The 13,755-nt window shown below is 41.9% G+C and overlaps 1 protein-coding gene across 4 annotated transcripts in view; it reads right to left on the bottom strand.

Moving 5' to 3' along the window:
* The window catches only part of UNC5D (unc-5 netrin receptor D), a 603,713-nt gene that overhangs the window by 63,051 nt on the left and 526,907 nt on the right, over positions 1-13,755 (bottom strand). For all 4 annotated transcript variants that reach the window (XM_043454535.1, XM_043454537.1, XM_043454536.1 and 1 more), the window contains 2 exons: positions 13,036-13,413; positions 7,534-7,618 (listed from right to left, as the gene is read on the bottom strand). In XM_043454535.1, coding sequence (XP_043310470.1) covers positions 7,534-7,618; positions 13,036-13,413 — 463 coding nt within the window. The remainder of the gene's footprint in view (positions 1-7,533; positions 7,619-13,035; positions 13,414-13,755) is intronic.

Below are 13,755 nucleotides of genomic sequence, written 5' to 3'. Positions count from 1 at the left end.
TGCCCTGTTTGTCCTACAGTGAGTCCTTAGTGGTTATCTATTTTATACACAGTACTGTCTATATTGTCAATCCCAATCTCCTACTTTATCCTCCCTTCCTTCCCGCCAGGAACCATAAGTTTGTTTTCTACATCTTTGACTCTATTTCTGTTTTATAATTAAATTCATTTGCACCTTTGGGTTCATGCCACATGTAAGTGGTATTATATATTTGTCTGTCTGACTTTACTTACTACGATCATCTTGGGTTCATCCAGGTTGCAGCAAATGGCAGTATTTCATTTTTTTTTAAATAGCTGAGTATATATTCTATTTCATTGTATATATGCACCACATATTCTTTCTCAACTCCTCTGCTGATGGGCATCTAGGCTGCTTCCATTTCTTGGCTCTTGTAAGTAGCACTGCAGTGAACATTAAGGTGCATGTATCTATTTGAAGTATGGTTTTCTCTGGATATATGCCTAGGAGTGAGATTGCTGGGTCATAGGGTAGTTCTATTAAACACCCTTATTTAACAAAAGTTATCAAAACTTTCTTAAAGAAGATGAAAAATCCACCCCCCCCAAAAAAAAAAGCTCCTGAAAAAACGTTAGAAAGAAAAGACCCCAATTCTTTTGAATTAAAGTTTGGGAAAAGAGACAAGCTTGTTAAAAGTGATCATTGCTGGTTTCTTGCCTTCCAAAGCAGCCTACTAGATACGGGCGGCTGTGTTCGGCATTGACTTAGCTGCTTAAATACCCTCGTGTCAGGAGAATCCCAAGGGCCTCTCACCTGCAAATACTTCTGGCATATCCAAGTTCGTGCTTTTGCCTTTCTGTGAGGCTATTCTAGCTCCTGTGACATCAGGAAGCATTCTCTTATTTTGTGAGTGAAGCAGTGCATAAAACCTAATCCTTCTGTCTGTGCCTAAGCCTGGAGTACAATTGGAAGGAAGCTGCTTAAGGCGGCATCAAAGTGACTTTAAAGTGGTGGGGGGGTGGGAAACAAGATTCGATACCTGCTCCCCAATGTTCCTAGCAGCACTATGTACAGTAGCCAAGACACAGAAGCAACTTAAGTGTCTACCAACAGACAGATGGACAGAGTATGTGGCACATATATGCAATGGAATATTACTCAGCCACGAAAAGGAATGAAATCTTACCATCTGTAACATGGATGGACCTAGATATGATCATGCTAACAGAAGATGACGGAGTAGGATGTGCACTCATCTTCTCCTGTGAGAAGACCAAAATCACAACTAGCTGCTGAACAACCATTGAAAGGAGAATGTTGGATCCCACCAAAAAAAGATATCCCAAGTCCAAGGGGAAAGGAGAAGCCCCAACAAGATGGTAGGATAGGTTCAATCGTGTTTAAAATCAAATCTCATACCCACCAGAAATGCTTGAAGGGTGCAAACAAAACCTTGTGCACACCAGGACCCAGGGAAAGGAGAAGTGATCCCCAAAGAGACTGAGTCAGACCTGCCTGTGAGTGTTTCAGAGTCTGCTGTGGAGGCACGGGTCAGCAGTGGCTGACAGGGGTTCTGGATGCAGCAGTCCTGGGAGGTGCGGTGTGTGGCATAAGTCCTCTTGGAGGAGGTCGCCATTAGCTCCACTATACAATCACAGAGCAGATGACCCACAAGACTGGAGGATTAGACCAAAGAAGTTCTCGCATTGTTGCAAAAGTTCTAGGGCCCACCACAGGTTTCCCAACCTGAGGATCCAGCAAAGGGACTGAGAACCCCCAGGGAATTTGACTTTGAAGGCCAGTGGGATTTGATTACAGAACTTCCACAGGAAAGTCTGGGAAAACAGACTCTTGGAGGGCACAAACAAAACCTTGTGCACACCAGGACCCAGGAGAAAGGAGCAGTGAGCCCATAAGAGACTGAGCAAGGGAAGTCAGTCAGATAAAAATAAATATTATATTTCTTATATGTGCAATCTAAAATAATGCAAATGATCTATGAAAAAGACTCACAAAGACATAGAAAAAAAATTTATGGTTACCAAAAGGGAAAGTTAGGGGGACAGATAAATTAGGAACTTGGGATTAATAGATAAATGACAAGGATTTATTATATTGCACATGGAATTATATTCAATACCTTGTAACCTATAATGGAAAAGAATCTGGAAAAAAAAAACTGAATTACTTGGCTGTACACGTGAACAGTATGGAGGTTCCTTAAAAAACAACAGAACTACCCTATGATCCAGCAACCCCACTACTGGGCATATGCCTTGTGGTGGGGGTGGTGGTTTAGTTACTGCTGCTGCTAAGTCACTTCAGTTGTGTCCGACTCTGTGTCACCCCATAGACGGCAGCCCACCAGGCTCCACTGTCCCTGGGATTCTCCAGGCAAGAACACTGGAGTGGGTTGCCATTTCCTTCTCCAATGCATGAAAGTGAAGTTGCTCAGTCGTGTCCAACTCTTCACGACCACATGGACTGCAGCCCACCAGGCTCCTCCATCCATGGGATTTTCCAGGCAAGAGTACTGGAGTGGGGTACCATTGCCTTCTCTGGGTTTAGTCACTAAGTCATGTCAACTCTTGCGACCCCATTGACTATAACCTTCTAGACTCCTCCGTCCAGGGGATTCTCCAGGCAAGAATACTGGAGTGGGTTGCCATTTCTAGCATATACCCTGAGAAAACCATAATTCACAAAGACATGCACCCCAGTGTTCATTTCAGCACTATTTACCATGGCTAGGACTTGGAAGCAACCTAGATATCCACTGAAAGATAAATGGATAAAGAAGATGAGGTACACATATACAATAGAATATTACTCAGCCATGAAAAGCAACCCAACTGGGTCATCTGTAGAGATGTGGACGGACCTAGAGACTGTTATACAGAGTGAAGTCAGTCAGACACAGAAAGGCAAATATCATATATTTACACGTATATGTGGAATTTATAAAGAATGGTGAACTATTTGCAGGGCAGGAATAGAGATGTAGATGCAGAGAAGGGATGTGTGGACACTGGTAGGAGGGGAAGAGGTATGAAATGAATTGGGAGATTAGGACTGACAGACCTGCACGACTCTGTATAAAACAGCTGGTGGGAAGCTCAGCTTGGTGCTTGGATGACCTAGAGGGGTGGGATCAGGGATGGAGGGAGGTCCAAGAAGTTGTATACATATGGCTGATTCATTTCATCATACAGCAGAAAGTAACACTGTAAAGCAACTACACCTAAATAACAACAGTAATAGAGCCTGGATTTATTTACTCTTAAACACCCCCTTCCTACCTTCTACTGTGTAGAAATACTGGAAAATGTATCTTGGAGCTAGAAATCCCTGGGTTTTATAACCCTTACATTGTTCTTGTCTGGCTAAGTTCTGCAGATCTTTTAGCCACCTTCCCTGCTACCCCCTCTGTAAATCCATCCTTAGAATAGACTTAAAGTCTCCTCCATTTCCCCACTGATCTCTCTGAAATTCTCTATTGCACCATAATTTCACATTGAATTATCACATTACCATTGTCTTCCACAAATCTGGACCCCTCTCTGTATGTTTCATGGTATTCCCATTGTTAGGCATAAGCCCTGTGTCTCATCAAACATGTCTTACCAGACTCAAGAATAATATGCCTTAAAGTGGGACACAGTCTAAAAAATACATTATTAGTCAAAAACTTTTGTTTTGGTGCCCAATCCCACTACCACCTAAGGCTAATGTACTAAATTTTCTTGGTCTTAATTTTCAAATCTACAAAATTAGAAGAATAATTATTGTTTACTATACAGGAGGGATGAGAAGATTAAAGGACATATAACCTATCTAAAGTATTAATAGGTAAAATATTTTATCAAATACAATGTATTAATTAGGATTTACTTTATCATCTTTAATATTATAGTATCACTGTATATATCATATAATCCTATAAAAATCCCTAATAGATAGGTACCCACTATATACCCACAGTCAAAGAGTTTCATTAACTTACCTAGAGTCACATGAATAAGAGCAGTGAGTCTGAACCCAGGGCTTAGATGCCTGAGCTCACACTCTTAGCCACCGAGTTCAAAAGTCTCTGCACATCATGTCCACTAAGTTTCAGCACTGATGTGACACCTGTTTCCAGCCTTTCTTCTCTCAGCTATAACATAACAACAGCAATTTACCACTGTAGATGTCTAAGGAATGTTCAACTTGATTCTGTCTGCTTCTTTCACAGAGCAATTCCAGGGTCTAAGCCTTGTAATGCAAGGTCAGAAAGCTGTTAAAGTCTCTGATGTCAAGGAGAGGTGGCATCCTTTAGTCTATGAGCCATGGAATTGGAGTCAGATGTCCTGAAGTCAAATTCCAAATCAGCTGGTAAGTAATACATCCTTGCGGAGCATCTTCCTTTATTGGAAACTTCATCTTTTTACTCATTGCAAAATCTGTACAAACCACAGATTTTACTTTTTACTGGGGAGACTAAATGACTTAAACACCTTGCAAGTTATACTGAGACAGAGGTAAGTAAGTATTTTTCCAAGGATGCAAGGTCTCCTCCTAGCAAACTATTTAATGTGTACCTATATGCGTGCAAAGTCAGCAGAGTTTATTTCCTCTGCATTATGACCAACCAAAGGTCCAGACTGATAGAAGAGGTGGTTAGAAAAGCTTCATTAGGATGGTGGTTCAAGTCTGAGAGTATAGACAAAGCAGGAACATTGAGGAAGGAAAGTGACATCATTCCACCTAACAGAAAGTATTGGACTGGTCAGAAAGTTTGTTTGGATTTTCTGTAACATCTGAATGAAATTTTTGGCTAATTCAACACAATCCCCTCTTGGAAATTTCCCAGGTATGCAAGTAGGATGTTCTAAGAGAGATGGGGCACATTCAATTCAGACAAATAACAAACTTACTTGAAACTTACCAAAATGTTAAGTATATCCATCTGAGACTATTTGAATACAGGGGTTTGTTCTGAGTCTGTGGTTCACTCCACACAGCTACAACCCTGGGTATCTGCTAAAGAATTTGCATCTGTGCCATCCATTACAGTTCCACTAAGTCATCACCCTGCTGCACCAGGGATGTAACTCAGGAAAGAGTAACAGAAATGTATCATCAATAGGAGAATGGAACAGCCTTAAACACAGAATCAAGATGGGCAGTCAGAAAGTCCAATTCTCACACTTCTGAACTAAAAGTCAGAGCAGGGCTGTTCCAGCTTTACGAACTTGGGGAAATGGGTCTTAATCTGAGCTCGTCCAGATCAGAATGACAGACAGCATAAGATGAAAATGGGTTTTCAAGTGATCTTACAAAGAAAAGAGAGGACACTGAATAGGTAAGTCAGTGGTCTCCTGATTAATCACAGGATTAAAAGCAGAACTCAGATTGGAGCAGCCCCCTAGCAAGGATGGAAAAAATTTACCTGAGCTTTAAAAAAAAGAGGAACTAAAAGGCATTTCCTATTTTTAGTGTTTTTTTTCAGTATGTAGCTTGGAGCTCCTTAAAAAGGAGCGAGAACAGCCAAGGAAGGGTAAGTGGGCTGCAGTTTAGTGACCAGTCATTTCCTTGAGAGGCAGGAACAGCTGGGAAGGTTTTGGCAAATGGAAATGTGTGCTTCCTATAATTTTACTCCATCCTCTGTTACATGCTCACCTCATAGATGGGAAGTTCTGGACATCATTCCTATTTCTGTCCAACTTCCGGAAAGGCAGCAATGAACTTACACCTTAGCTACAGATGGGTAAACCAAATTGATAAACCTGAAACTTGCAAAGCTTAGCAGGGTGTGATCCCAGGAGGCCAAATGCATCTTTCAAAGCCTTGGGCCCTGGCAAATTTTTATTATTTCTTTCAACTTCAGGATGTCCCAAGAGCTAGTTCCCCCACTTTTGAGCCTTTTTATTTAAGTCCTTGCATATTTGATGTCTTCGGACACAATCTAGCTCTGCCCTCCTAAGAAGAAGGGTCTAAGAGGTGAGGATTGAGGTGAGTTGTGCATTAGGTGCCTTTGAATTTGTGAAAGACTCCTAGGCTGGTTCTCGCATAATGTGGTAGAAGAAAGTAGGGATGGGTTTGTGAAGAAAGAGCTGAACACAGGCTCTGTAGACTCATTACCACAAAGGGAACAGGATGCAGAGTGGAGGAGGGTTTGCAAGAGGCCATGATTTTCAGGCAAGGTTGCCTGGATTCTACCTCAAATTTGATTTTTGAAGGATGATGCATTTAGAAGCTTATGTGTAATTGACCATGACCTCAATTTTGAACAGGTAGAGTTGCTTCCATAAATCCATCCCAAGAGAGAAAAACACGGTGACTATTCCAGAGAAGTTTGTTGTGAGGTCTGCTTAGTTGAGATTTTGAATAAAACTTCTGTTTCTTGGTTTGCCTTTTGCCAAGTGCAGATACTTAAACACTGGAATGTCTCCAGGTGCCCAGCTAAAGGACATCAGTCTACAGAACTGAGCAGATAACACGAGAGCCCAACATAGCATGGCTTACAAGCAATCCTCCCCAACAGCCAACTAGCAGAGCCTTTTCTTCCATTTTTCTCAAATCCCATAGAGCAGAAACTGAAAACCACTGGATACTAACAAATCCTCTTATGGAGATAGCTATCAAAGTCTGTTCAAGCCATCTGTTTCTCTGTTTTTCTTTCGTGTATTTTTTTTTTTTTTTCCAACAACAAAATCTATTCTAAACTAACCAAGATGTTACGGCTGAAAATGCCAGAGGTATACAGATCTAGCTGATAAGAGAAATTGCTTTCTAAAGAGGAGTTTGGTTTATCTTATGTGGAGGAAGGCAACATTTCTACAAACACCATAGTTGCACTAGGAAAATAACCAGCTACTTTCATTAAAAAAGTATGAGGCAAGATTTGTATTTGTTCATGTAATTGAATTTAATGCTGCTGAAATTTGTCAGATCTGAAAGCTACTGAAGTGTAGACTATTTTTTTCTTTGAGAAAAATTGCTTAAGAAACTGTCTCTCGGCTATAGGGCAGGTGTTCTGCTGATGCTAAAAGGTCACAAATCAGTTATTCTCTGCATTTTTCATAATGTGTAAAACCAAAGAGTACCCCGGAGTACCCCCAGGAGGATATGTTTTTCTTTTGAGAGGAGGGTGCTGCGAGACAGTGACTCTTTGTGGGGAAACCCTACTGATAGTGGTGCCATTGGTAAAGAACCAGTGCAGGAGACCTTCGAGACACAGGTTCGATCCCTGGAGGAGGAAATGGCAACCCACTCCAGTATTCTTGCCTGGAGAATCCCATGAGCAGAAGAGCCTGGCGGGTTATAGTCCATGGGGTCCCAAGAGAGTTGGACATGACCGAAGCAACTTAGGACAGCTACTGATTTTGGTGTCTGTTGTCTAGATGTTGGTGACTTGGCTTGCTAGCAGTCTACAAGTGGAAAGCCAACAGGTTTGCAATTGCTTTCTCCCCCTTACCAGTCACGTAGCTTACACTCTCCCCCACATACTTCTGTCACATTACCTTTTCTGCAGAAGTTCCATTTCATACTTAAGATCTCATTAATATGCCATCCTTCTCTGTCTCTTACCTGGGTTCACCCTGGTTGATGGACATGTAAATTTCCCAGGAATTCTCCTCTGGGATGGCGCCATGTGGTATCAGCAAACTCACCCCTGAAACAGAAAAGGCCAAGAAGTTACTTGTAGATTCTCCAGTTATCCGGAAGCACCTCAGCTGAATAACTTACAGATGCTCTCAAAGATGGACCACCTCACAGCAATTTATAGGAGTTTCACAAAGTCCAAAATAAGAAAATATTGTTTCCTTCAGTGACATACAGAAAGGCATATCATTCAAGTGTATACTTAGATTTTTACTTAAAGTCTTCCTAATGTAAATCGATACAGCTATTATGGACCACAGTATGGAGGTGCCTCAGAAAACTAAATTAGAGAGCGCTATCATAACATCCAGCAATCTCACTCCTGGGCAGATGTCCAGAGGAAACTGTAATTCAAAAAGATACCTGCACTCCTATGTCCAGAGCAGCACTATGGACAGTAGCCAAGACTTGGAACCAACCTAATGGGCATCAATAGATGAACAGATAAAGAAGATGTGGGGTGTGTGTATACACACTGGAATATTACTCAGCCATAAAAAATCAAATAGTGCCATGTACAGCAATATGTATGGACCTAGACATTATTATACTAAGAAAAGTGAGAGAGAAACTTATGGTATCACTTACATGTGGAAACTAATACATGGCACAAACGGACTTACCTGCAAAACAGACTCACAGACAGAGAGAACAGATGTGTGGTTGCTAAGGGGGAATGGGGCAGGGAAGGATGATTTGGGGTTAACAAATGCAAACTATTATGTATAGAATGGATAAATAACAAGGTCCTACTGAACAGAACAGGGAACTACATTTGCTATGCTGGGCTAAACCCTAATGAAAAAGAGTGTATGTGTATATATATATAAACACACAGTGGAATCTCTTTGTTCGTGTCAAGTTCTGCTGAACGGCAGTGTAAATAGAAATTTCAATAATTAAAGCCTTCCTGGCATTGTAAAAAGTCTCTTATTTATAAGATTAGGTATCCTGACACCCGGCACTATCATACGTATCTGAGACTAAGAATTTCAGTGTATCAGTTAGTCGGCTCTAAAATTTAAAAGGTATCTCTGCCTTGTTTCTATCCACTCATTTCCTGAAAAGGTATCTACGATGATGAGCGAGCCATTTAACATTTTCGCTAGAGCCTGGTGTGTAACTGTCTTCTAAAGGGTTCATCTTAAAGTCAGCTTAGGGAGGTGACTGATGGAGCGGTGTATTTTGTCAAGAGAACTGAAGAAGGGAAAACTTGTGGATAAGCTTAGGAACTTGTGTGGCCACTATTTGGCTCTGTATTTCCAAACAGAAGCTAGAAAAGATTAAGGCTAAAGGTGACTTAGCCGTATTCATATCAATGTCCAATTGAAAGAAAACTCAGGAGCCTCACTTCAGGAACATCATGTAACGAAGGTGGGGTGGGCACGGGAAGGCACCTCATGCCACACTGGGAAATTCCTCTCTTTTCTCCTGAATGCTATGCAGTAAATATTTCACTTTGGCCAAAAGAGAAGAGTCTAGAGAGGGCAGAGAGTCTCCTTAAAGTAGCTTCTTGCTTATAAAAAAATAGAGACACAGTTGAGATCTTGACAAAGTAAAATCTCAGGGTATCCTTCTATCCTTTGAATAATGCAGCACTCACCTTTTCTCCTTTCATTACAGCTAATGTAATTACACAGGAAGCTTTCAGGCTGCTGCTGCTAAGTTTAAATCTAGAGATGGCAGGCTTTACTGATAATCCTTCTGTGCTCCTGTTCGCTGCTATAGAATCGAGAAATGGAAGACTCATGGCAAAACAAGTTGTGTGGTTCGCATTCATGAACATTCTTCAGTGACACATTAGTTATCATCAGTATCTTTCACTAAAAATGAGGCCCATTTACATCTTGCTCACAGCTTTTCAGCTAGGGTATCTATTTATATTCTGGACCCTAATGTCAACAGTAGAACAGTAATTGCCATATTCAGTGGCCTCTGATCAGTCTCCTCCTCTAATTGCCCATCCTTCCTCAAATGGAGCTGCCAAATGAAGTGGGCTCCATTACATCCTTCCCTGCTGGGGAGCAGAAATGATTATACGCGTGATATTCAGCGTGCGCAAATGTCAAACCGAATACACAACCCTAGACATTCTGTATTCTTAGCTTGCCATCGCACTTTGTTGCCTCTGTTTTAGACTATGATGATAACGGAGACATTTAGACCTTATTTAGAGATAGAGCACAGAAAGTCACCATCAAGAAATAATGCCATCTGAGCAATTAACCCAAAAGAGTTCTGTTGTGCTCCCATTTTTCTCTTTTCCCTGATTAAGGTATAATTCACACGCTTAAGTTATACAAATTAACAACAAACTTTGGGGCAAGTGTATATGCTCATGTTACCATCACAATCAAGATAGAACATTTCCACTGCCACAAAAAGCACCCTTGCACCCTTTAGTAGTCGGTTCGATTGCCAACCCAGACGATCATTTCTTTGCTTTCTGACATGTTGATTAGTCTTTTCTAAATTTTCAAATAAAATCATACAGTGTGTTTAAAAAAAACACACACTAATGGTTTGTTACATCTGTAACATGTGGCACAATGCCTGGCAGAGAGTAAGCTCTCAGAAAATAAACATGAATATATGAGTAAATGAACAGGATTGAAAACTTTCAGTAAAAAGGAAAAAAAAAACCCAGCAGCCAGGCTTTGAGATGTGCAGTCTTCTGCAGATCATCAGGGCCTGACAGTCCACTCCCAAATCGAATCAGAATAAATAGGTATATGTGGACTTTTGAGGAAGGGCTGTTTGCAGAGCAGATCATATCGCATTCCTTTCAAGTCAGCTTAATTCCTTGTGTTTAGATTGAAACATTATTCATAATACACCGAAATTCAACCTGAATGTGTAGGATCACTGGAGCTTTAAACCATCCCGTCTTTCCTTCCATCAGAACTTGTATGATGATCCTTTAAACATACTTCCCTCCCCCAATTTAATTATCTAAATTGTATGTGGAAACTGAAGATGGTCAAACACCAGAGGCAAAGGTCATGGGAGCTGATGGTGCTGGTGGCAAGTTATATGTTATGAAGAATGACTGCTCTGTAGGAACTCTTCACACGTGCGGTCCCCTAAAGATGTATCCATTTCCAACATGTCATTCACAAGTTTTTTCTGATTAAAGAATATACTCTCCCCCAAACTCCATCTACCCTGAGAGCACAACAGAACCACCTGAGTTTTTTGGTTCCTATTTTGCATAATAAATGATTTTTAGAGTGTGGGGATGCTGCCAACCTTCCTCACAAACCATCGCCAGGCACCCCACAATAACTTGGGATGGATAGCATGAGGACAATTTAATTTCTGTGCCTCGCTTCTTTAGACTTTAGCTCCCCAGGGCATTTTTACATTTATGTTCTGCAAATAACAGAGCATATGTTTCAATTCCCTGCACTTATTTTTCCTCAAATTCATTCCCAGTGAACAGCTTCAGTCTGGTCTAGGGCTTCTCATGCAGAGCTCTGAAAACGCCCCTTCACAGAGTTGTTCGGGAATCATAGATAACGCTACTGGAACTTTGGGGTGTCAACCTAAATGCTTCTCAAGTCAGAAGGGAAGCAAGAAAAAAACCTGCCATCATTATTTCATTTCACGTTCTATGATGAACATTAAACACAGGTGATACATGGATGGATCTCGGCAATCCCTCCACAGGTGTGTAAATGTACACACACACACACACAGATGAGGATGGGAAGACAAGTGTGGACCCATCTACTCAACCAGAAACTATTCAGAGCCACCTAAGTGGCAACCATCAGGTAAGAAAGTAGAAAAAATATAAAAGTACAAAAACTCAACATGCAAATTCATAATTCTGATGTATACACATACTCTTCTCTTCAAAAGGGCAGGGTCTGCATCTTTTCCTTTTCTAGATCCCGCATGTGCAATTTACAGATTCTTATTCCATGGGGTCGCAAAAGAGTTGGACATGACTCAGCAACTAAACAACAAGAGATGAAGCCGCTCAGTCGTGTCTGATTCTTTGGGATCCCATGGACTGTAGCCTGCCAGTCTCCTCTGTTTATGGGATTTTTCCAGGCAATAATACTGGAGTGGGTAACCATTTCCCTCTCCAGGGGATCTTCCCAACCCAGGGATCGAACCCGGGTCTCCCACACTGCAGGCAGACTCCTTACTGTCTGAGCTGCCACGGAAGTAAACAAGAAGAAAGGTACCTGGTAAATATGGCCACCTGCTCCCTACATATGGACCTCCTGTCTGTCATATTCACCAGGAGGAGGGCATCATACATATATATATAAAAAGATTCTTACCACGTCCTACTCATCCAGGAAGATTTAGAGAATTGCAAATTTAGAATACAACATCATCATTGGGTCTGCATTGGAGGGCTATTTCCCTGAAATTAAGTTTTTAATGAAGCAAAGGATATAGGAAAACCAATCATCAACTTGGAACAAACGGCAGGCACAAGTCACTAATCTACTTAGAAGGTCAGGCTGTAGAATAGTAGCGTCTGGCTAGTCCTACTACAGAATTCACTGTACAAGATAAAATGCTTGATAATTTAGGTGGGTTTGTTCTGCCCTACAGAGAAATCTGCTAAGGCCCTGCCGATCCCAGCTCAATGCTATCCAGTTCTTTAACAACAACGGCAGATCTGGTATTTTCCCTTTCCTCTAAGCTGACAGTGATGATTTAGAACACTCCCTAAATCTTATTGCTCAAAAACTAGGGGTGGGGATTGCTCTCTTCCTCCATGCTGGGTCTTAGGTGGCAGCTCTGAAGACTAACGCATAGGTAGAGTCAAAGTTATCTGGGCCGTACACGTCGAAACAACATGAAAATCTTCCAACCAAAAGGAGGAAAACACTCTTAAGCACTCTTGAGAACTATATAGCCAAGGAGCCAAGCTTGAATTCAAAAGAGCAACCCCAAAAGGAACCCCCATCACTGCTCATCATAAAGCAACATGATAGCAAGGGTGATGGACGCTGACTGTATTCATTAGGTCAGTTACTGAGGACGTTTGAGTCTGAGTGTCATTTCACTAATCTAGCAACTTGTTTGTAAACCATGCTTCACTATAAACATGGTATTCGGCAGTCATATCAAAGTATGTTTTCAGTGCTTCCTGATCATGTTCTAGGAAATATATTTCCAGGGGGCTTAAACTCTAGGGACCACCCAAACCTTCTGAGCCAGCATGCCTGTCAGCCCTAAGAGGGCATCTGATGGCATATACGGTCCATGCTGAGATGCAAAATGTAATGTCAGCGCTGCTTCTGGTTGCCGTGTAAATCAAGCCAACTTCTGGAGCTATGGTGGCGTTCACTCTGACACCGGAAGAGTCAACATCTTAAAAATGGATCTTACAGGACATCGTCATGTAAATATAATATGTTCAAACACGAGAAGATACACAAACGCACACTTACCACCCACCTGTATTTGGCATTACTAAGCGTCCTCCCAAATGGCCAAAGACACCCGTGGTCCTCAGTTCGGTCCGTGTAGCGAGTGATGACAGGTTCTGGATGTAGGGCGTCTTATTTCTGGGATGTACTGTTGTGAAGCTGCGGTTGTTTCCGTGGGGGAAAGTCCCGGAATGATTCTTGCCGTGGTACTCGGCTCGCTCAGACACTCCCAGCGAGACCATGAACGAGCTCTGCACTTTGACTTTGATGTCCGACAAAGGGTTAAAGAGTGAGGACTCCGTCATGAGCTCCTTGTCCAGGGGGTCCTGTAGACAGATGGGCCCACTGTAGGTTCGGCTCACTGTCAGGTCTGGTTGCATGGAGGGGTTCAAGAGCAGGGAGTTACCTGGTCGGAGAAGATGGATCTGTCACTCAGAAGCTGTAAGGCATCCCAGTTACTCCTTCACATCTGCTTCTACAAACTACCCAGCATGTGCTCACCAGCTGCCCAGGTCACGGCTGACCCCTCAGACCCACCCTGGGCATCTAAAGTATCTCTAACAGGCTGATCAATAGCATCCCGAGCCTCGGAATCAGGAGCTCTGGCTTTGCAGTCAATTCCCTGAATGCCGCCCACCTAACTCATCCTTTTTTCGAGTTCTTTATGTGCTATCTTTTCAAAACAAGTATTTCTGGCACTCCACCAGGCAACTTACTCAGGTATGATTGTTTACGGGATTATGTTAAC

The sequence above is a fragment of the Cervus canadensis genome, chromosome 31 (assembly GCF_019320065.1).
Source record: "Cervus canadensis isolate Bull #8, Minnesota chromosome 31, ASM1932006v1, whole genome shotgun sequence".
NCBI classification, from domain to species: Eukaryota; Metazoa; Chordata; class Mammalia; order Artiodactyla; family Cervidae; genus Cervus; species Cervus canadensis.
Note: the sequence above shows the minus strand (reverse complement) of the source record. Positions and strands in the feature narration are given on the sequence as shown.